This window comes from Camelus bactrianus, chromosome 18 (assembly GCF_048773025.1).
Source record: "Camelus bactrianus isolate YW-2024 breed Bactrian camel chromosome 18, ASM4877302v1, whole genome shotgun sequence".
Taxonomy (NCBI): domain Eukaryota; kingdom Metazoa; phylum Chordata; class Mammalia; order Artiodactyla; family Camelidae; genus Camelus; species Camelus bactrianus.
In genome coordinates, this window is record NC_133556.1 from 46,985,406 (window position 1) to 47,008,313 (window position 22,908).

Below are 22,908 nucleotides of genomic sequence, written 5' to 3' on the forward strand. Positions count from 1 at the left end.
TGATGTTATATTCCAATTATAACACAATAAGAAAAAAAGAGTCCTGTGATAAGTGGAGCAGGAGAATTTTTTAAAAATTTCTTAAAACAAAGTTAGTTTCCACATCTGGACTCTCCCATGCTCTTCCTTTTGCCTATTCAACTTTCTTCTATTCCCTACTTAGTAATTCTAATCTGTTCTGTAAGAATAAACTCATAAATCATTATCTTTATAAAATCATCTCTCATACTGCCAAATACAGTCATTCTCCTTACCTAGGCTTACAGTTATGCTTAATTGTTTCTATTAAGTCAACTACCATGTAATTTCTATTTTGTTTCTTTCTGCACCTATTTATTGAGAATAACTTTCCCCCTGACAGTCTTAAGAAAAGCCTAACAGTTCTACAGCTATGTAACAAGTTAGTATCAGAACTTGTTTTTATATCTCTTTAACCAATGAATTGTAGTTCTATAGCCACACTGACAAGCAACCCCAAAACCAATATTAAACCTATTTTATCAGCTGGTGAAAACGCACCTCAGTAAATATACCTCTGAAAGCCAACCAATCAATTAGTGAGAAATCCTACTTTTAAAAGTTAACTAATGAACAAAAGTTCCACTCTAGTAACATGTTTTCTGAAGGCCAGTCAACTAGCAACTCATTTCTGAGGGGTCACACTCAATCCTACGTCATTTCACTCCCACTAGTAAAAACCACCAATCACTGACTTGTATGCTGTGTAACAAATTACTCCAAAACTAGAGTTATAAAACAACAAACATTTGTCTCACATAGTTTCTGAGGGTTAGAAATCTGCAGTGGATTTTCTGGGTGGGTCAGTTGTAGTCCAGCTGTCACTGGAGCTGGAGTTATCTTTGCAGGAGTATTATGGTGCTGGCTCCACCACCATGTTGCATTACCCACATAGACCTCAGCTCCTTACTGCCTGTAGGCATATGCCCTCAGCTCCTCAGCACACCAATCTCTCAGCAGGGCTGCTGGAGTGCCTTCATGACATGATCACTAGCTTTCCTGAGTAGTTTATCTAAAGGAGAGCAAGGGAGAAGCCACAAAGTCTTTTATGACCTAGCCTCAGAAATAACATACCATCACTTTTGCTGTATTCTCTTGGTAAGAAAGACCAACCCTGATGCAATGTGTGTACCTCCACATGGGCATGAATACCAAGAGGCATAGATCATTGGGGCATCTTGGGAGCTGGCTACCACTCTTCTCAAAAACCCTTATTAGTATCAACAGTCTTCTTTACCTAGGGAGACTATTTAACCAACATGACTCTCCCTTACTTAGAAGGACAATGAACTCAGCTTTGAGTTTTTATTTCAGATATTGAGTGTTACTGTTATCCTTTGTCATTTAGAGGTGTTCTGTCAAGATTTTTTTTGAAGGTCATCATTTGGTATCATTCTATTTGACTCATGGACTAATAAGAGTGCTCAGTAGGACTGACTGAGCCAAAATCTGACAGGGTTTTGGATCTGCTAGAATGTAAACACTTCTAGGGCAGGGATTAAGCATAAGCTTTAGTTATTTCTCAATCTTTGTTGCCAAGCATATAGGAGACACTCAATTAATGCTTGTTAAATAAATAGATGAAGAAATAAAATAATGAAACAATAATCCTACAATTTTTATTTTACAAAGATAAGCAGTAATGTAGTGAGTGGTAGGTTGTTGTATTTGTGCAACTCACATTTCCTTTAAATACAGACCTGATGCCATATCTTAATGTCTTCTTCCTCAGTGCTTCCAACTTGCTTAGTGAAATGGGTTGAGGAAATGAGAACCACATCTCTGATTTTATCACTGACATCCAAGAAAAAAAAAGGAATTCACACACTCATCCCATCAAATGAGGAAGACCTAATTCATCATCCTAAAGAATTTTTAATAATTTGACCATAGTTAAAAAATGCTAGCCAGACATAATACAGCATTCCTGTTATCTTTATGTTGGATTATTCTTGTGAATGTACTAATGCTGAAATTTTAATCAACTGAACCATCTAAAATAAAATAACATTTTTTCCACCAGCAATTACATTTATCATGAAAACACATTCACATGATTTGCCCTTAACAACGAAAATCAAAGGAACATTAAAGAACATAAAAGAGGAGGCTGCAAGGTGTTTGTAGTTGGTAAAATGGAGATCAACGGGTATATATCCAAACAATTTTTCAAGTTCAGTTGAACTTAAAATATAATTTTCAGTGACTACATTATTCTCCTCAAGCAAACAGGTACTCTACAGGCAAAGCACAATATTGAACTAGCCATAGTACATTTAAACCTATCCAAATAATAACAGACCACTTCCTATGCTTGAGCAGATATAAGTGATATAAAATATATGGAGCTCCTTTCAAATCAGGATTTATTTGGGTTTTTCATTTTGTAATAATTAATGTTATAGACCACCTCGAAGAATGGGCTCAACACTCAACTTAGTTTTAACAAGAGTAATAAATGTCCATATTTTAAATAAGTTAAGGAAAATCAGTCAAGTCACGGTAGGGACTTTAGAAGGCAAATTAAATTACACATATATCATATAGCTACAAGAAAATATGCTCCCAAAAAGGAGATAAAAATGATGGATAGAAATCCAAGTAAATGCTGAGATGTGTATTTAAGAAGTCTAAAAAAGTGCAAAAGATATAAGCAGAACATGTAGTAGCTAGGATTATATTCACAATAAATCAGAATTATTGGATTATTACATCTTAGTCTGAGTTCCACTACTTTTAAACAAATGAGAAAATGTGGAAATTGTTTATAGAGAGAAGTGCCAAAAGACATTAAGGATTAGACAGAGGGCTTCTGAGGAACTATATTTTAAAAGGAATATTTTTAGCAGAAAGAAAGAGTCTTAAGCATCTATGCAGAGCTTTTATTTTGTGGAGAGTGAAATAGTTACAACTGCAACAAAGAGTGTGTAAGAAAAGAAACTCTTAACGTTGCAAAGTAGAAAATTCTGACAGAGGAGATCATAAAAATCAGACTTGACTGTCAAGGACAATTGAGTAATTTCCATAGTCTTTAAAGATGGGATAGATTCTCATTTGGCTAATGTACATCAGGTCTTGCCCGAAGGCAGTGGTATAAACTGAAGGGCATAAAAAAGATACCTTGTACTCATAATAGGTAACAAAACAGTGATTAGACCAGGAAATCTGCTTCCAGTATTAATTACATAACTTAATTAACCACATATTATAAAGGTAAGTAAAATTTACTATATGAAGGGCTCAAAATGATGTATGACAAAGAAGTAGCAGAACTAGAGCTCATTACTCAGAATCTGAACTAATTAGAAACCTTACTGTAATACAATAATATGATTTCAGTTAAGAATGGACCAATGCTTTGAGAAAGTAATTTAATCATTCATTTGTATTCCCTAAATTATTTCCTTAAAAGATAATGACTAACCTACCCCTTTTAAGGTATTATCATTAGAATTCCAAGAGTTCATTAATAAAATCTACAGCTTCCAGGCTGGAAATCCACCAAAGTCACAAAAGTACATGAAGGAGAAGAACAAGTCCAGCCTATCCGTGACAGGCCAGAGGGGCAGGGGTGCTTAGGGATAGACAGCTCATAGGGAAAGACAACCAAAGACATGTTAAAAGACTAGCCTTCCAGTCAAAACAGGGAGGAGAGCTGCTGCCACGAAGAACCTATATCTTCAAAGAGACAGAGTTTAAAACTCAGAGATGCTAATCAGTTACTCAATATTGTCATCTTTTCTTCTGTGGAGTGAATAAAAGAATGGCTCGTTCATGTGAAAAAAAAAAAAAAAAAAGACTAGCCTTCCAAAATAACTTTCCTGAAAATAAGTTTGACAAGACATGTGCTCTTAGGAAAAAAAAAAAAAATTACGGATTTTTAAAATTCATATTCTAAGATTATAAAATTATAATTCAGAAGAAATACTTTGTTCATATTCAAGCCCAGGAATTCTGGGATATAAAATATGGATATGCTAAATATTTTTAGAGTGTGTATGGTCTTTATAATTTGTTAGCAACCCATGCCATTTGTAGAACATTCAGTAACTCTATTAACTACTTTTCAGGTCTTACTGATGATCTGTCTCTAAATCTACAGAGTGAAATCAATAAACAGGAGTGCCTACATTGTGGAGTATTAATGTTGGACACATAATAAATTCCCAGAGCTATCTTCCTTAAAATGTTTATAGCCAAGGAGTTACTGAGTTTCAGAAATCACTTCTGTAATAGACTAATCTTTTTCAAGGCAAATACTGCAAACTCTTGTCAATCAATTTAATAACAACTGTAATTTAAAAAGATTCAAGGCCCAGTCACTTACTAAAAAGGGAAAAGAAAGCATAAAACTTCAGGAGATGAGCCCTCAACTTATAACATAAGGCCACTTGTGTATTTCCTTTCGATTTGTTTTATTTGAACCAAATGTTTACAAATGGCTCTAAACAATGAACACAAATCTTTTAAAATGTAATAGGTCACATTCTGTTAATTTTCAGGGGGAAGTTGCAAAGAGTAAATAAATTGCAATCAGGGTCCTGATTCACCTTATAGAACCTAAAACCTTCAGCTTTCTTTTTCATAATTTTCTTTCTCTTTCTTTCCCTCTTCTTCCTCTAGGCTACCTATCAGAACTGAGCAATTAAATATACCTTTACACGTGCAAGTGAAATGAGATTGCATTAAATTTGTGACTCTCTATAGATAAGTTCTAATATGCTAGTTTTAAAATGTAAAGATAAAAGTCATCTTTCAAAAATATTAGCAAATTAAATTTTAATATCTTGGTTCTTTAAATTTATGTTTTCAACTACTTCTATAGCTTTACTGAAGCATAAATGAAAAACTACACATATTTAAAATGTGTAATTTGACGAATTTTGACATATGTTTGCATCCGTGGAACCATCACGCATCACCACAATCGAGTTAATAAACATTTCCATCACCCCCCAAAATTTTGTAACCCATCACATCTCACTTCTATTTCTCATCCCCAGCCCAGGTATCCACAGATCTGCTCCTGTCATAGGCCTAGTTTGTTTGCAACTTCTAGACTTCTATACAGATAGAATCATACTCTTGTACTCTTTTGTTGTCTGACCTCTTTCAGTGTAATTCTTTTGAGATTTAGCCATATTGTTTGTTACATGCATCGTATATATTCAATAGTCTGTTCTTTTATATTGATGAATATTATTCTGCATGGATATATCACAGTTTGTTTATCCTTCCATCTGTATATGGGCAATTGAGTTGTTTCTACTTTGAGTCTTTTACAAAAAAGGGTCTATGAATATTTATGTACAAGTATTTGTATAGACATATACTTTCTTTTCTCTTAGGCAAATAGCTAGGAGTGGTATGGCTGGGTTGTATAGCAAGTGTACATTTAATTTTCTAAGAAAGCGTCAAAGTATTTTGCACAGTGTTTTTACCCTTTTACTTTTGTATCAGCAGAATATTGGTGTTCTAGTTGCAGCACTTGGAGTGTTTAGTCTTTTTAATTTTGGCCCCTACGGTAGATGTGTAGTAGTATCCCACTGTGTTTAGTTTACATTTCCCTAATGCCAAAAATGGTGCACATCATTTTTGGGTTTGTTGGTCATTCTTAAATTCTTCTCTCTTCTTATGTTGTATTTATTTTTAAAATGTATTTACAGTAAAATTCATTCTTTTTGGTATACAGTTAGTTTTAGTAATTTTTAGAGTCATGTAACCACACTATGATCAAAATACAGAACAGTTTCATCACCTTAAGAACTCCCTCACAGGACCTCTTTGTAGTCAAACCCTCCCAGCAGCAGTAAACCCTGGCAATCACAAGACTGATTCTCTCCTATTAGTTTTGTTTTCCAACATGTCATTTAAATGGAATCAAAATATAGCCTTTGAGTTTGGCTTCTTACACTTAACATTGAAATTCATCCATGTTATTGTAGCAATAGTTCTTCCTTTTTTATTGCTGAATAGTACTTCATTGTACAGATGTTAACAGATTTTAATTATTCATTCACCAGTTGACAAACATTTGTGTTGTTCCAGCTTTTGGCATTTATGATTAAAGCTGCTATATACATTCATATACAGGTTCTGTGTAAGCAAACACTTTCATTTCTTTTGGGTAATTTTCAAGGGGTAGGATGGCTGAGTTTCATAGTTAGATTATATTAACTATAAGAAAAAATCAACATTTTTAAGTATTGGTTGTGCAATTTTGCATTTCCACCATCAATATATGAGTGTTCCAGTTACTCTACATTCTTGCTAGACTTGAATTATCAGATTTTTAAATTTTATTTTAGTCATTCTAATAGATGAGTAGTGGTAGGACTCGATGGGTTTTATTTGTATTTTCCTAAGGACTAGTAAATTGGTCATTATTTCATGTGTTTTTTGTCTTCTATATATTTTCTTTGTCTTATTTGTTTTTTTTACCAAAATACAAAGTTAATTAATAGAGAGATAATACTATTAAAGATTAGTACTATTTCAACAAATAGTGCTAACACATTTGGATATCAATATGTTAAAAAAGAAAGAACTTCAACCTATACTTTGAGCTATGTAAAAAATATAACTCAAAATAAATCATTCACTGAAATGTAAAACCTAAAACTATAAAATTCCTAGAAGAAAATCTTCAAACCAGAGGTCTAACCAGTGTTTCTTGGATATAACAGTAAAAGCATGAATCATAAAAGAATACAGTGGTAGATCTGACTTCATCAACATTTAAAAACTCCTGCTTTTCAGAAGATATCATTAAAAGAAAGAAAGGACAGCCACAGACTGGGAGAAAATATTTGCAAAGTATATATATGTTAAGAATTTATATTCAGAATATCTAAAGGACTCTCAACACTTAATAACAACAAAAAACAATATAAAAGTGGCCAAAACTTTGAAGAGACACCTCACCAAGGAAGATAAGCAAATGACAAATACATGACAAGATGCTACATATCATTATCTACTAGATAAATGCAAATTAAAACCACAATGGCACACCAATACATAGCTATCAGAACAGCTGAAGTTAGAAAAATTGATTACACCAAGTACTGATAAAGCTATGGAACAAAAGCAACGCTTATATTTCTGTTGATGGTGGATATGAAATGGTATCACTTTGGAAAACAGTTTAGTCAAGAGAAATGCAAACACGTGTCTATGCACAGTCTTGCACGTGATGTTCACAGCAGCTTTCCTTATAGTATCACTTTTTTAAAAAACAACCCAAATGTCCATTATTAGGTGAACAGATAAACACAGTGTGTCTTCACTATTCTAGTGGGGACACCAAAGTGAAAAACAGCCACATTTTAAATTGCAAGCATAATACTTAAGAACTAAAGGTAATACTCTATAGGGCCAATGTAATACTCCACATCATCTAAGTGATGGATAAGTGTACTTACATAAAGCACAAGGTCATTTCTTCTTTATTATAAAAGAAAATAATACAGTTTAGTATCTTACCTATATACTTATATCCTTCTTCCCCATTTACTATGGGTCTCAGCCAAGTTGACCTAAGCCAATTTTTATTACACACATGGGCACCTTGAGGAGGGTAGAGTGTAAATAACATTTCAATTGCATTGGATTTCTTGATGATTTCAGAGTATTTTTCACAGTCTTCTGTTAAAAAAAAATTATTTAAAAAAAATTTTAGACATTGTTGAAAAATTTCTAAATGTGTTTCTTTAAGGGATGCAAATTGAATCCTAATGATTATGTTGATAACATAGTTTTCTTTAGCCAAAAATACTTCACCCAAAATAATTCCTAGCAAAAATTAAGACTTAAGGGCTTTAGTAGTAGAATTGTCAAACTATCAGTTTAAAGCAGTGTTGTTAATAGCTTTAGAGAAAAGTAAGATAACCAATTAACAGCATTCACATTATACACACTATAACATAACCATATTTTATAACATGACCATGTATTTATTTAATTGCCATTAAACAATGAAATCAGAGTAATCTGACAAAAATGTTGAGTAAATGTAGAGTTCCATAAACAGGAACTACTGAAATAATCAATATTCTTAGGCTTTGGTCTTTAACAAAATACAATAACACAAACATAAATATTTATATAGCACCTACTATATGCAAGGAATTGTTCCAATTGGTCTAAACCATTAACATATTTAACTTTCATAACACTTCTATAAGGCAGACACTGTTATTATTTCCATTTTATATGAGGAATTTAAGGTCCAAAGAAATTAAATAACTTGCTTAAATCTTGCAATCTGTAAATGATTCAATTAAAATTTGGATTGTGTGAGGAAATTCTTATTTGCAAACAAATGCTTGTCAAGAGAACATGACCTGTGTTAACTAGTAGATAAGAAAGCTGGAATTAAAAAATAATTTGAATTGTAGAGTAAAAAATCTTCAGTAATGGCTCTTGGGCCTCCAGTTTGTGTTTTCAGTTTTTGGTTGACAAGCCAATGTCCTAAAATTTAATAAGGCAGTCTCTTGAGCAGTTCATTCAAAGTGACTTTACCTAGAAATATTTCAAAGAAAAGAGAGATACTGATGTAAATCTTTATTTAGAATCCCATTATATTGTCTTTCTTTCTCTTCCTATTACCTACCTTCCTTTCTTTCTTCCCCTTTATTTTATTAAATATCATGTTTTGTGGTGCAGTGAGTATAAGGCAGTTTGACATAATGATTAAATGATTAAGAAAGTAGGTTTGTTGGTGGATAGTCAGCCAGGTATCAATCTAGCAATCAGAGTTTCTTTCTTTGAAACTGCAAAGAAAAAAATAAAGTAGGAAAAGCTAGCAATAACAGCAGCCTATTTGGTGTGAAATTTCACTTAAGCTTTCTCTCTTACTCAAGATTTACATCTTTCTAATTCCTTTAGCTTAAACAAGATGTTTAGTAACATTACTTAATAGGGTTATACTTACTTGTTTTTACAAAGCATTTTATTTCCCATAAAGGCAAATGTTTCCATTTTGGGCACAATAAAATGTCTACGCTAAAATCTAAGCAGTGGCGAATACAGAACTGGCACTTTCTCTTACTGGCTTATCCTGACTGAAGACTAAGTAGAAATAAGTGAAGTCTGTGTAATGTTGAACTTGCCACCAGGATAACGGGATACAGTGATAGCTGTAGTTTCAGACACACACTGAAGGTTTCTAGCTCACAGTCTTGCTAATGCCACCATTTGCCATCAGGAAATACAAATGGAGCCTTGCAGATTAAATCAACAAGGCATAATGATTTTTGAATTACTGTACGTTCCTTTGTAATATCAAAGTTGATTACAATAAGCATTTTTTATTTTAGAAAACATACAGCCTGTAAAACATGTCCTCTTCTTTTTGCTTTATTATGCATGTCATCCCAAGATAAAAACAGGAATTTAATTTTCACTGCTGATATTGATAACTTGTTATTTATGGAGCACCTTTCTTTTAATATACTGCTAAGTCAATATTGCTACGTTGGATTTAGATGTAATAATGCTGTTCTCAGAATGCGAAAGTATAAGAGCTCTTCCTTATCCCTTCTTATCAAGCATTATATGTAGTAAAACTCTGAGGAGCTCAGATTCTTGTGTCTAGGTCTGGTGTGTAGCAAAAGCCCACACAATATTTACATGACTCTCTATTACTCCCAGGTCACCAAGCAGTCACTTATCTTCATTAGAGGTAGCAGCAGCAGTGGCTGAGAGCAGAGGCTCTCAACTGCTTGGTCAACAACCTGGATCTGCCAATTATGAGTTGTGTGACCCGAAGCAAGTTAGCTAACATCTCTCAGGCTTAGTATCTTAGTAAAAATGTTCACATGATAGTGTTGTAATGAAGACTATAAATGAGTTGACATAAAGTCCTTAGAAGAACACCTGGTCTATGGTCAGCATTACTTAAGTGCTATTGTTGTTATTATCATGCTCTCCATTTAACAGATGATGGTACAGCCTCTATTCTATTTAGACAATGATGGCAGCTTCCTGCTCCTCCCCCATCTTGCTTGTGCTCTGGATGGGTGAGTGGAAAAATGGTCAGTCATCCTGAAGTCACTGCCATTTCCGGTCACTCCTGCACTATTTTGGATGTTCTTGTTGGATACTGATCAGGAATTTTTGGTTAATCAGTACTCGTGGGCTACTAATCAATGTAAGGGTGGTCTTCCTTGTTCTTAGTATCAGCAATAATAATAAGCAACATATTTTGTTGAATCTAAGACATTACAGCTGTTGATGACTCCATTAGTTTACATACTACTAAGAAATATAAATTGGCTGGAAATTTAACTATGGCATACCATTGATTATAATACGTAGCTCAATTTTAGGGACATTAAAATATGAAAATACACATCTTACAGTTAGCAAAATCAAGATATACATTGACTAACTGACAACTCTACTTGACTAGCAAATGGGCATCTTAATGTCTGTCTTGTGCCAGGTTCTGTCTCAGTAAACAGCCCCTACCTAATGACACAACCTAGAAAACAAGACCTCCTTGACACTCACCTCACCACCCACTGCCACCCTCCCAGAAAAACTATCATCTAGTTTTATACAAACACTTTAGCCTCCTAAATAGTTTTCTTGGCCCTTTTGATCTTGTCCCTAAACTGCAGCCAGAATATTTTTAAAGTATTTGTAATACATTTTCTTATTTAATGGTTTCCTATTACATATATTTTCTCATCAATGGTTTCCTGATGCTCTTAAAATAATATTGGGTCCTTACTATGTCCTAAAATATTCTGAACATTCGGGTCTTGCCTCCTCCTCCATCTTTTCTCTGGCAACCTTGGCTTTCTTTTAGTTTCATAAATACAGCTTGCATCCTCCTATTTCAGAACCTTAGCATAAGATGCTCTGTCTACCTGGCACATTCTCCTCCCACACCCTTTCCTCCATTGTCTCATTAACATCTACATCACCTGCATGTCTCTTCTCAGTCTCCTCTGACTCCCACCGAACTAGCTTAAGCCTTCACATTAAATCATCTCAGAGTTATTGTCTGCTATACTTTTCCTCCATTACACTTACTGAAGTTTGTAATTATATTATTTCTATTATTACTTAAGATCTGTCTCCCTCAGAAGATTATCAGTTAAAACAGTAACTAGTCTCAGGCACAGGGCAGGCAAAGTCCATTCAATGTTTGCTGACCATAGAATCTCCTAATACCTAGCCCTGTGCCTGATAGAAAGGGTCAATAAAAGACTTTTTAATTAACAAATACAATAATAATTAATAGTATTCATTGGGAGCTTAGTATATAGCAGGCAGGGTGCTAAGCAGGTTACATACATTCATTAATTTAATCCTAAAACAACATGTTTGCCTTGCTGACAATCCTTTGAGTTCAATATTATCATACTCATATCATAGCTCAAGAGACGGAGGCGTATAGAGGTTACAGAGCATGTCCACGGCCTCAGAGCCAGTAAGTGGTGAAGCCAGGATCTAATCTCAATTCTAACTTCAAAGCCTGTCCTTTGGACCAGGATGCCACATTATTTTAAACACACAGCTCCTGGTATCTTGGGACTGTTAGCACCTCAGTTGGTTGCTAGTCATCGGGTAGCCTCTCCCTTTGAAGTCTTCTTCCAATCTTTCTAAATCCTTCAGCTGTCCCTGCATAGTCTGCTAGTCAGCACTATGGTTTCTCTCACTATAGCAGCAGCTCATAGCTCTTTTCAGGCAGTTTTCAGATGTTAAGCTTCTCTGCAAGAACTTGTTTTACAGAGGCTACTGATGAGCCCTCAGGTCAAAACCACTGTTCATCAACTGGTCATAACTCTCTTTGTTTGCTAAGGATGGAAGTCAAAATAAAAACCCAGTGGGACCTCCTTAGACACCTCTAGTTTCCCCTTGCCTCTCAGAAAAGTGAGGCTCATTATGCTTAATACTCAGAGTAGATCATGAGTGCTCAGAGAACCCAAAGATGCCCTTGCCTTCATCTCCAACACAGGGAGCTGTATTATTGAGAACTCATTGCTTCCCTCCTGCAGAGCCTGAATTTGAACATTTAAGGCAGTGTTCCCCAAACTTGTACTTCAAGAATCACAGTGATTTAAAAAATATGTTATAAATGGAATCATACTAATGACTTATTTTTGTTTGGCAAATATTATGGTTCATGGTTTTCTTAATATTATTTCATGATTTTAAAAGTATTATGTGTTCATGATAGAAAATTCTGGAAACACAAAAATGTATAAAGAATATATATTACTCTTAATATTTGCCAACTATAATCCCATATGCATGATTTTTATTCTCCCACAACCCCCAAGGAACTATAACAGAGCATAGGTAGCTAATAGGATACTTGGTGGCAGATCACTCTTAGATCAAATAAAATATAAAATCTTTACTATTAAAAATAATACACTGATCAGCTACTTAAAAAAATAAAAATAATTTATTAAAAATTTAGAATTAGGAAACAGATAAAAAATTACCAGCTTTACATTATAAGTAGGGATGATAAAAAGAAAGACTACTATCACAATTGTTCCTTTCTAAAATTATTATTAAAGGATATTTTAACACTAAAAATACATGAGCAGCACAATCTCAGTTGTGTACACAGTACACAAAGGAAATGTACTTTACATTGAGTGAGAAGAACCTTGGGTTCCCAGGATTTTTGAAAGTGTCAATTTCTTGCTAACGGCCTGTCTGCAATACAAATCCCAGTACAGACTCAATACTTAAAAAGGGCTCATATGTAAATTGTTAAGTTCAGGACCAGCCTAAGTGTATCAGGGACAGTTAGATGGCTAACAAAGCTTTACTAATGTCCCTGGGTTATTAAACCAGAATGGAAGACCTAGTTATTGATGTCAATTCTTAAGAAATATTTACAAGTATGGGCAGAAATAGCCTAAGAACTTGCACTATTATGCAACTAAATTTATCACCAGGTAAAAACACACTTTATTGTCATCACATGAACAAACAAAGTTCACAGGCTAAAAACAACAGTGACAGATAATGGAGATTTTCTTCCACTGTGAATATTTTGCATTTATTTAAATGCTGATTTATCTCTCATGGGCCACTGATCAGTCATATGAGGTTTTTAGCATGGGTTATCAAATGGGAGTTCAAACTGGTGGTCAAATAGCCTATAATCCAGTGTAAATGACCAATTTATAAATGTTGTACTTTTAATATCTTATCACTGTTAGAGCACTTTGTTTTCATGTTGCATTCATTTTCTTTGATTTGAATTAGATGAATGTCATAATTTTTGTCATGTGATTTTAATCCAAGCTTTCTCTATTCATTAGTAAATTTAAAAGAAGAATGTCAATGTATCAGTATAAAAAACTGCATATGTCTTGAACAAGGGAACATGAATCTAAAGCGTCTCCATTCCTAAATTAATGAAACTTTCTTACATTTAATTTCTCTGAGCTGAACTATAAGATCTTACACATCATTGGTAAAGGAGCAAAACACTAAGCAGAAAAACCAAGGGGCAAAACAGTTAAGGAGGCAGTTAAACAATATGCCACTGGATGATAAAACCAGGAAAAATAAATACAAGGAACAATGGTCTCTTATATTACACTTAAATATTAACATTGCTTAATTTAAGGAAGAGCAAAAATGTTCATTAACATTTGACTTAGAGTAAAGAATATAAAATAAGGACATGAATTAATTAAAATTTTGTTAAAGTATAGCAGCCTTAATTTTAAAATTGTTAAAATACAGCAAATATTACTAGTTTTAAATTCCCTCAGTTCATGAAAACTGTAAATTTCACCAGAATATTCTTTACCATATAATTCAACGGTTAAATGTGGAAATATTGTGTCATTAATACATACACACCTCTATAAATCCAATCAGATTTCTACTGTGAAATAGAAAATTAGGAGATTTCAGTCATTTGATTGCTGAATATTCAAAGTACAGATATTTCAAAAGATTCACTTCTTCAGTGGAATAAGTACATAGATTAGTAAAGAATTATGCTAATATGTATTTTCATTCCCATGTTGTTTTTTTTTTTTGTCTTTTAGACTCATAAGCAAATTAAATACATTTTCAAGTATCAGATAAAGAAAGCTAAAAGACTTTTCACTTTTTCTCTCTTCATAGAATTTAGACAAAAACACAGAGCACATTACTGTACATAAACAAGTCACATAGCTACATAAAACAAAATAATTTTGGTTAATGATTCTGAAAAAAATTATAAGGATTTCTTATGAGGGGCATTTTCTTTTTTTCTAACATCCTATGTAAAGTATGTTAAAACCTATAATAAACTGCTAAAGAAAAGCTCAATGGTAAATTTATTTTTTAAAATCTTTGTTATTAAACAACAAAGATTAAAATGACTTTACATCTAAAAATCCTAAATAAAATAATAGTATGAAAAATCCAAGAGCATACTTAAATAATTAGTGAGGAACAAAGATTTAAGTTGGGAATGCAATTTGTCAAATAAAATGTGAACAGTCTCAATAGATATCAAAAGATATTTAATAAAATTGAAAAAAAAAACCCACCTCTTCATAAAGACATGTAGTAAACTAGGGAGAGAAGGATACAAACTTAAAATATATATCAATGGTAGATAATAACATTAAAATAGTGAGAAAATAACAATATGCATCATTATTATTATCTAATGTCTTAGAAGTTCTACTAGTTAGTGAAAAAAATCAAGGAAAAGGTATCTTAAATCACATCTTAAATGACAGATGTATAATTACGAAAAACATCACATCATTTTCAGGTGAAACGATTCCACACGTATAAAACTCAAGATAAGCTAAAAATTATTACAATTTGGGAGAGTAAAATATGGCTACTGATTATAAAATAAACATATAAAAATTGACAATCCTTATATATGCAAGAAAAACTAGCTAGAATACATACTAGAAAAAGAATATGATTCAAAAAATTTTTAATTACTAACAAAACAGCTAGAAAAAAATAAAAGCCTTTGTGTGTGTGTTTTTATGTGAGTAAGTCTGTGTACTGGAAGTAAGGCAAACATTGTCTCATAAATGATTGGAGTATTAAGATGAATTTTAAGTAATCCATTTTAAAAATATGCCCTTCACTTTTCTCTGAAGGTCTGAGTCTCAGGATAGCCAGATTAAATCCATTAGCATGACTTTACTCTGACAGACTGAAGACAAATGTTCCTCTCACCTTAGTTAAAATGTTCTCACTTTGAGAGAAACACAATAGCACAAAAAAGTTCTCAAAACTTAAGAGCACAGTGACAGTTTTTTGGTGGCTTATTATACATAATTCAAAATATATTTCTTTTCTCTTGATTTGGAAGAATATTTCAATAAAGTTACCTCCTAGGTTGGAAGTATAGCAATTCCAAATAAAGAGTTATTCTAAATTGTTAAATTAAATTTGAATTACCCAATCTCCTTGTCTTTCTTGCCACATATTTCTATCTGTTTGGTTATTTTCCTTTGTGTATACATATTCTTAAGGGTTGAGTGAAATTCAACTAATCCTTAGGCTATTCCATACTGAAATAAGTTTTAAAAGGTATACTGTGGGGAAATTTGGAGTTAATTACACAATTCAATATTGTAAGTATTATTGTCCCATATTATATCAATCCCTTAGGAAAAATTGCAATAATTGGCAGTTGACTACAACAGCTTACCTCTATACATTTACTCAACAATTATGTCTGCTTGCAGGCAAAAAATATTCTCAAAAAACCCAAAGATTTACCTTCTCTTTTATGTGCTTAGGATTCTCTCCAAATTCTGGAGACAAAATTAACACCATGCTATTTCATATAGCAAAAAATGAACTCCAAATAAATGAGAATCTTTCTTGACGGATTTTCCAAGGGAATACCGAATATCAAGTGGTATTCCCTTGGAAAATTACTTGGTATTAATTTTTTTTAAATAGTCTTTTAGAACTAAACCATTCTTTCAGTTTTGGGAGTTCATTTGGTAGTTTAATTTAGATTTCTCAATAACAGTAAAGAGGTCTATAATTTGAGGTCTGTTTACTTATTACAGAAAAGTTAACATTAATCTGAATTCTTACAAAACAGGTTGGGTACAAGCTAATTAATGAATGGAAGAATTTACTTATTTAACAAATGTCCAATTTACTGGCTTGATTTATTTATAAGTATCAATAGGTAATAATATCCCCAGTTAAAGCTGGTATAGTAAAAGTAATTTTTCTCTCCTTCTCTCCCATGATACTCCAAAGAAACATTTTTTAATCTACCAAAAATACAAATGTATTTACATCTTTAATGAAACATGAGAATTACCATAACTTCCAATGACTGAAGAATATTTGGCAGAAACAATAAAATTCAGACCTAAATGAGAGAGAATGCCTGAAGCTGACACAGACTTCCTCAGCTCTCAAACAAGATATGTCTGAAAGGAAGAATCACTATTCTGAAAGACCCCTCCAGGGACATTTTAAGGGAGTGACAAGACTTATATGTGTGGATGGAACAAAGGAACTCAGTGCACACCACACCTCAGAGTGGCAGTTGAGGTGGCACTGAAGGAAGAAAGAATCATGTCTGTCTCACAAGCTTATTACATCCACCCAGTCCCAATGTCCCCTATAGTCTCTATCACTGATAGCATCAAGTCCAAACATTTCATCAGCTCACAAGTCCCTAAATCATCTAAATGTCATTCGTTATGGGTGAACCGCCCTATATAATCCATTTAGCTCGTTCTTTCATTTGGAGCATATTCCTCTGTTTCCTCATTTTGTCTGACTCTTTGTTTCTGTATATCAGGTAAAACAGATACCTGTCCCAGTCTTGAAGGACTGATCTAGGAAGACTTGAGGGGGTGGCAGGAGGGTGTTTCAGTCAGCTGTCTGTGCAGTGCTCTGAGGTGGTAGCCTGCCAAAAACTGTCTCCAATTTTTTCAGTCCCATGGAGCCCAGAGCTAGGCATTCAAGGGGCATCCCCTGTGTGGACTATGCACACCCACCAGCTTTGGCAGGGCCATGGGGCAGTGCTAGGCCAGGATAAGCCTGCTCACCTGCTTCGGTGGGGCCATGGGGCAGGGCACACCTGTCCAGGGTTGACCCACCTGCTGGCTTTGGCAGGACTGTAACGGGGCACTGGGAAAGGGTAGGCCTGCTGACACTAGCAAAATGAAGGGGGAGTGAAAAATGTCACCCACTAGAGCCCCTGTCCCTGGAGAGAGTTCCAAGAGACCCCTGCCCCTCTGGCAGGTGCTTTAAGATTATCAAATAAATCTCCACATATGTCTAGGCACTTTAAAAACTGCTGCTTTTGCACTGGATCTCAGAGCAAGTGAACCTGAGTGCAAGTCTTTTAACAGCAGAATCTCCATTTCTGACAGCGCTTTTGGCCTTCAGGATGTAAGCCTCACTGGTTTTCAAAGCCAGACATCCTGAGGGCTTGTCTCTCTGATAGAAGTCTGGGGTGTGTGACGTGGGGCTTGGACCCCTCAGTCCTCGGCTGGAAGCTCCGTATTTGTGAGGTCCCTCCCAATTGTGGTTTGCTACACCAGGGGTAGGGTTTTTAGGGACACTGCATTTCTGCCTCTCCTGCCCATCTTGATGTGGCTGTGGCCTTTTTATCCTTTGTTGTGGAAGGGGATTTTCAGCTAGTTTTCAAGTCTTTTTCAGAGGGAATTGTTTAATATGTAGCTGCAGATTTGGTATGTCCATGGGAGAAAGTGAGTTCAGGATCCTCCTACTATCTTGAACTGTCCCCACTAAATTTCTTAAAGTATTCTTTTAAAAGACACAGAACAATGCAGAATAATTCCTGATGAAGCTAAACTCCCATTTAGTAACATACATAGTATTTTAGCAGGACATACTGCTGCCTCTAACAATTTAGACGTTTGGTTACCAATGAAAAGGGGCAAGACCACACATGTGCATATTTACAGTGTCTTTCCTTCATTCATTCTCGAAACAAATTAATGGCATTTGGAAAGAAGCTCTCATGAAATATTTTTTCTATAAATATATCACTATCCTGTTTCCTAGTTCTAAGTAAACATTTATCAATCAGGTTATCTAATAATTGTATTTAGGGAAAAAGTGATGTTTAGTGAAATATTTCTCACATTTGAGATTGGGTAAAGAGCAAAATCCCAGTGTTTTGTGGATGTTGCTTCTTGGAAATACAAGACAAGTTGGGTTATTTCCCCTTGGGTTTTTTGCAAAAGAGCAAGATTAATTGCTGGAATAAAGATAGGCTTACATAATTTATAACTGTGTATGTGGTCCACTGTGATGTATTTAATTTCTTTCATGAGATAACAAGCTTAAAGGATAAAGTAAATTAGAGACCTGCTATCTCTCTATTTTAATGGGGCTTTAAAGAAGATTGTGTAAAAAAAAATTAAATGGAAATTAAAGAAAAACAGATTAGCAAGGACTAAGATCAAATGGATTGGCAGAAATAATAAACAGATTGTTTTTAGTGTTCCATGGCAAATTGACAGCAGATATTAGTTAAATTGATAACAAATATGAGCCTAACATATTGTATTATCTTGAGGAAAAGGAGGAAACGTTAACATAATGTAGTTCAGAAAATGCATTGAGATTATCTTCAGAAATAGTACAAAGCAGAAGAAAAAACAGATAAATTTGACTACATTAAAATTAAGAGCTACTGTTTATTAAAAGACCACTTCCCCCCTAACCTCCACTTCCTTTTAGGTTGAAATACCCTTTATAAGCACAACCTGATAACAGGATAAGTAATACACTGTGATTTTATCAGAGTCACAACGTTTTTTACCTTTGACCCTGAAGCACAGTCGAGGTTTTGTTGACAACCAGCTCTTCCTAGTGAAGAATATAACCTGTAGATAGGCCCTCGGGGGCAATTCTTTTCTGCAATTCAGTGCAGCCTTCTTCTTGGCTCAAAAATTAACTAGATACAAGTGACTGAGAGAATGGTGGCTAAATGGTCAACATGGCTGTCAAGGTAAGGTCAATCTGTATTCCTGCAAAAGCTCATGTAATTGTGTGTATGTCTGTGTTTAGATATGTGTATCTATAATAAATACCTGAGTTTTAACTATTTAACAGAAGACACAGACTATGTATATAGTTATTTCTAACATATATTATCAAGTTTTTAAGTTTTACACATTTGATACTCCAGGTATCTAATTTCAAAATTAGAACTGAAATCAATAAATTAAACCAGCCAACTGATGGTTTAAAATATGATTGTAAAAAAGGAAAATGAGATAAGTTATACAGCCTAACTTTTGAGTGAAAATGGTGAGTAAAGGGACTTGATTTAATAGTTCTGTTAAATGTTGCCAGTGCTTAAGGTAACTGTTATCATCAATGGACGGTAACATAAAGTTTCATGAGTTCAGAATTTGTATCTGTACTGTTGTTACTCTCTGTATTCCTTCATAAGAGGCTAACAGCTGCTTTCCTGATGATTTACCCCCAAATCTGGGATCTTGATTCAAATTTTTAAGGGAAGGTTTATGTTTCAAGCAGCATGTTTTACCTAGGATATCACTTGGAAATAAAAAGGGAATATCTTTTTTTTTTTTTTTTTTCCTGAGAAATACAGCTGCCTATTCATTTGAGTTGTCATATTACCCACTACTGCTCTGGTTTAATCTCCCATGAGATTTACATTATTGTTCCAAACCAAAGATTATTTCCTATTTATTCCTCCACAGTGTTAGCATCAGGTGCATTTCCCATCTTCACCCCTCCAAAAAAAATTTGACATTATTTTATCTAACTTTCAGAGGAATCACTAAGGACTAAAAAAAAAAAAGTGAGAATTATTATATTCTGACATACAATATTTTGGATAAAATTATTATGTTACTGAATTAAATACTAAAAATACAGTTTAGAGATCTTTTTTTCTTTTCATTAGTTGTCATGAGAAATTTCAGATGAGCCATTCATGCTCTCTTACTTGGTGACTCTTATGATCCCTGAGATGCATTTATAAGAATGCTGCCTTTAAAGAGGACTTCATTCTTGTGCAGTAGAACACAATGGATTCTTTATATCAAGACAATTGGCCCATGAAATAATTGAATCCATATTGTTAGGTCTTTCTAATATGCTCCACTCAAAGAAGATAGTTTTGGCTCAAATATAAATAATACTATAAATAATACTTAAACTTTTGAACAATAATAAAAATATGTTTCAAGATTTATTTGCTTTTTAAAAAAGTGTTTATGATGCTAGGTGTCATTTTAGTGGACAGTAAATTACATAGTCATGGGGGAAAACTTGAGATATTATTATAGCAAACTGAAACACAGGATTTTTTACATGGCACTAAGACCTTAATTTTAATAATCTCTGGAAGTAGTTGAAGAAAATAATGGGTTGTACACTTACTTATTAACTTTATAGTTACGGCTTTCATGTTAAAAATACAAATTAAAGACATTATGTATTCTTCTAAATTGCACATATAAATGTATTTCCATGAAGCATTAATTTCAGTAGAACATTTCATTTGAGAAATTCAGGGCAAAATATACTACTTTAAATTCTCTAAAAGTCAAGTCAGGATAATCAGTAACAATAATTTCTTAGAAACAGAATTATGAAGCCTGAGGATGGTTTATACTTTACATTCAGTAAATGAAATTCAAATGTTGTCAAAATGTTAAGCCCCCAACCAAAATGTTATTCCATGGCATTAACATAGCAGAAATCTAAAATCACTCATTTATTTATTGAGCAATTATGTGCTATATGCTGTTAAATATCACAGATAAAAAGTGAGCAAAGTGGTACTTGCCTTCATGAACCTAATGGTTTATTTGGAAATGAGATAGATAATAAGAAAATGAACAAATATATACAAATTATTAGCCATGTAAAAAAGGAAAATGGCATAGTTATACAAAAGTAAGTAATATGGTGAGTGGTAGAAGTAGAATGAATCACTTTAGCTAAGTTTTAAAGAAATTGCTTTTACAGAAATTGAAAGTACATTAATATTTATAGAAATTGAATTATCAGATACCAATAAGATAAAATTCAAAATGTCTGGCATCCAATGAAAATTACCAGGCATACAAAGAAGCAACCCATACTGAGGAGAAAAATCAATCAATCTAAACAGACTCACAAATAACACAGATGACAGAATTAATAGACAGTGATGTGAACATGATTATAACCATATTCCATATGTTCAAGAAGTTAGAGGAAAGATTAAACATGTTAAACAGGAACATGAATGATATAATCAAAACTAAAATCAAACGTCTAGAGATGAAAAATATAATGTCTGAGGTGAAAAGTATATTTGATGTAATTAATGGCAGATTATGCACTACATATAAATAGTGATTGAAATTAAAGACATTGCAATAAAAGCTATGCAAAATGAAACAGGGAAAGAAGATTTAAAAAATATAAAGCATGTCATTGAACTGTAGGATCAACTTCAAGCAGCCTAGCATGTATGTAACTCAAAGCTCCTAAGCTGAAGAGCATAATAGGGAGAAAACAGAATATTTGAAGAAATAGGGTCAATTTTATAAATTTAACAAAAACTGTAAACTCACAGGTCCAAGAAACTCAAAGAACCCAAGCAGAAGAAATATGAAGGAAACTACAGCAAGATACATCACAATCAAATATAATAAAATTGGTAATAAATAAATAATCTTTAAAAAATCCAGAGAAAAAAGACACATTATCTGCAGAGGAACAAATATAAGTTCTAGAAACAATGAGATTTCAACACTCCTCTCTAAATAATTGATACAACACATAGAAAACCATTAAGGAAAAAGAGAAGTTGAATAATAATAACTTAATTGATATTGAAAAAACACTTCAACCAACAGCATCATAATACACATTCTCTTCAAATACACACAGAACATATTCCACAATAGATTAAATCATGGGTCAAAAAAAGTCTCAGTAAATTTCAAAAGATTCAAGTCATACACAATACGTTCTAAGACTACAATGGAATAATGTGAAAAGTAAGTAACAGATCTCTGGAAAATCCTCAAATCTTTGGAAACTCCATAACATACATCTAAATAACTCCATAGTTAAAGGGCAAATTTTAAAACACTTTGAACTGAATGAGAATGAAAATATAAAATATCAAAATTTGTGGGCTTTCACTAAAGTAGTACTTTAAAATTTATAGTACTAAATGCCTATATTAGAAAAGAAATACTTCAGATACTAACCCCTTGTGGGTTTTGTCATTTTCAAATATTTTCTCCCATTTCATAGGCTGTCTTTTCAATTTGTCAATGGTTTCCTTTGCTGTGAAAAGCTTTTAAGTTTAATTAGGTCCTATTTGTTTATTTTTGCTTTTTTTTTTTTTAACTTAGGATACAGATCCAGGAAAATATTGCTATGATTTATGTCAAAGAGTGTTCTGCTTACTATGTATAAAATTGATAAGCAACAAGGATATATTGTACAGCATAGGGAATTATAGCCATTAATTTACAGTAACTTTTAATGTACTGTAATCTGTAATAATACCAAATCATTATACTGTATACTTAAAGCTAATATAATATTATACATCAACTTCAATGAAAAATATTACAAAATTTGAAAAAAAATACTTCTCACACCAAAGAATCAATTTTCTGCTTTAACACTCTAGAAAAAAGAAACTTAAAATGAAACCCTAAAAATAGAGCAGAAAGGAAAAATTACAGGACAGAGCAGAAAACAGTGAAATACAAAACAGAAACTCAATAGAGAAAAGTCAGTGAAACAAAGTTGATTCTTTGAGATCAGTAGAACTGATAAAAATTTTAGCCAAAAAAATGAGAAGATAAAAAAATTTCCAGTATCAAGAATGAGAAAAGTGACACCACTACATCATCTACAGATGTTAAAATAGGGAAATGT

At 33.2% G+C, this 22,908-nt stretch overlaps 2 protein-coding genes across 2 annotated transcripts in view; one reads left to right on the plus strand and one right to left on the minus strand.

Annotated features, from left to right (window-relative positions):
• The window catches only part of LOC141573952 (mitogen-activated protein kinase kinase kinase kinase 1-like), a 640,645-nt gene that overhangs the window by 437,346 nt on the left and 180,391 nt on the right, over window positions 1–22,908 (plus strand). The window lies entirely within an intron of this gene.
• Window positions 1–22,908, minus strand: part of LOC123618043 (IQ domain-containing protein M-like) — a 179,812-nt gene that overhangs the window by 77,746 nt on the left and 79,158 nt on the right. Inside the window, 1 exon segment of the mRNA XM_074346859.1 lies at window positions 7,504–7,665. Coding sequence (XP_074202960.1) covers window positions 7,504–7,665 — 162 coding nt within the window.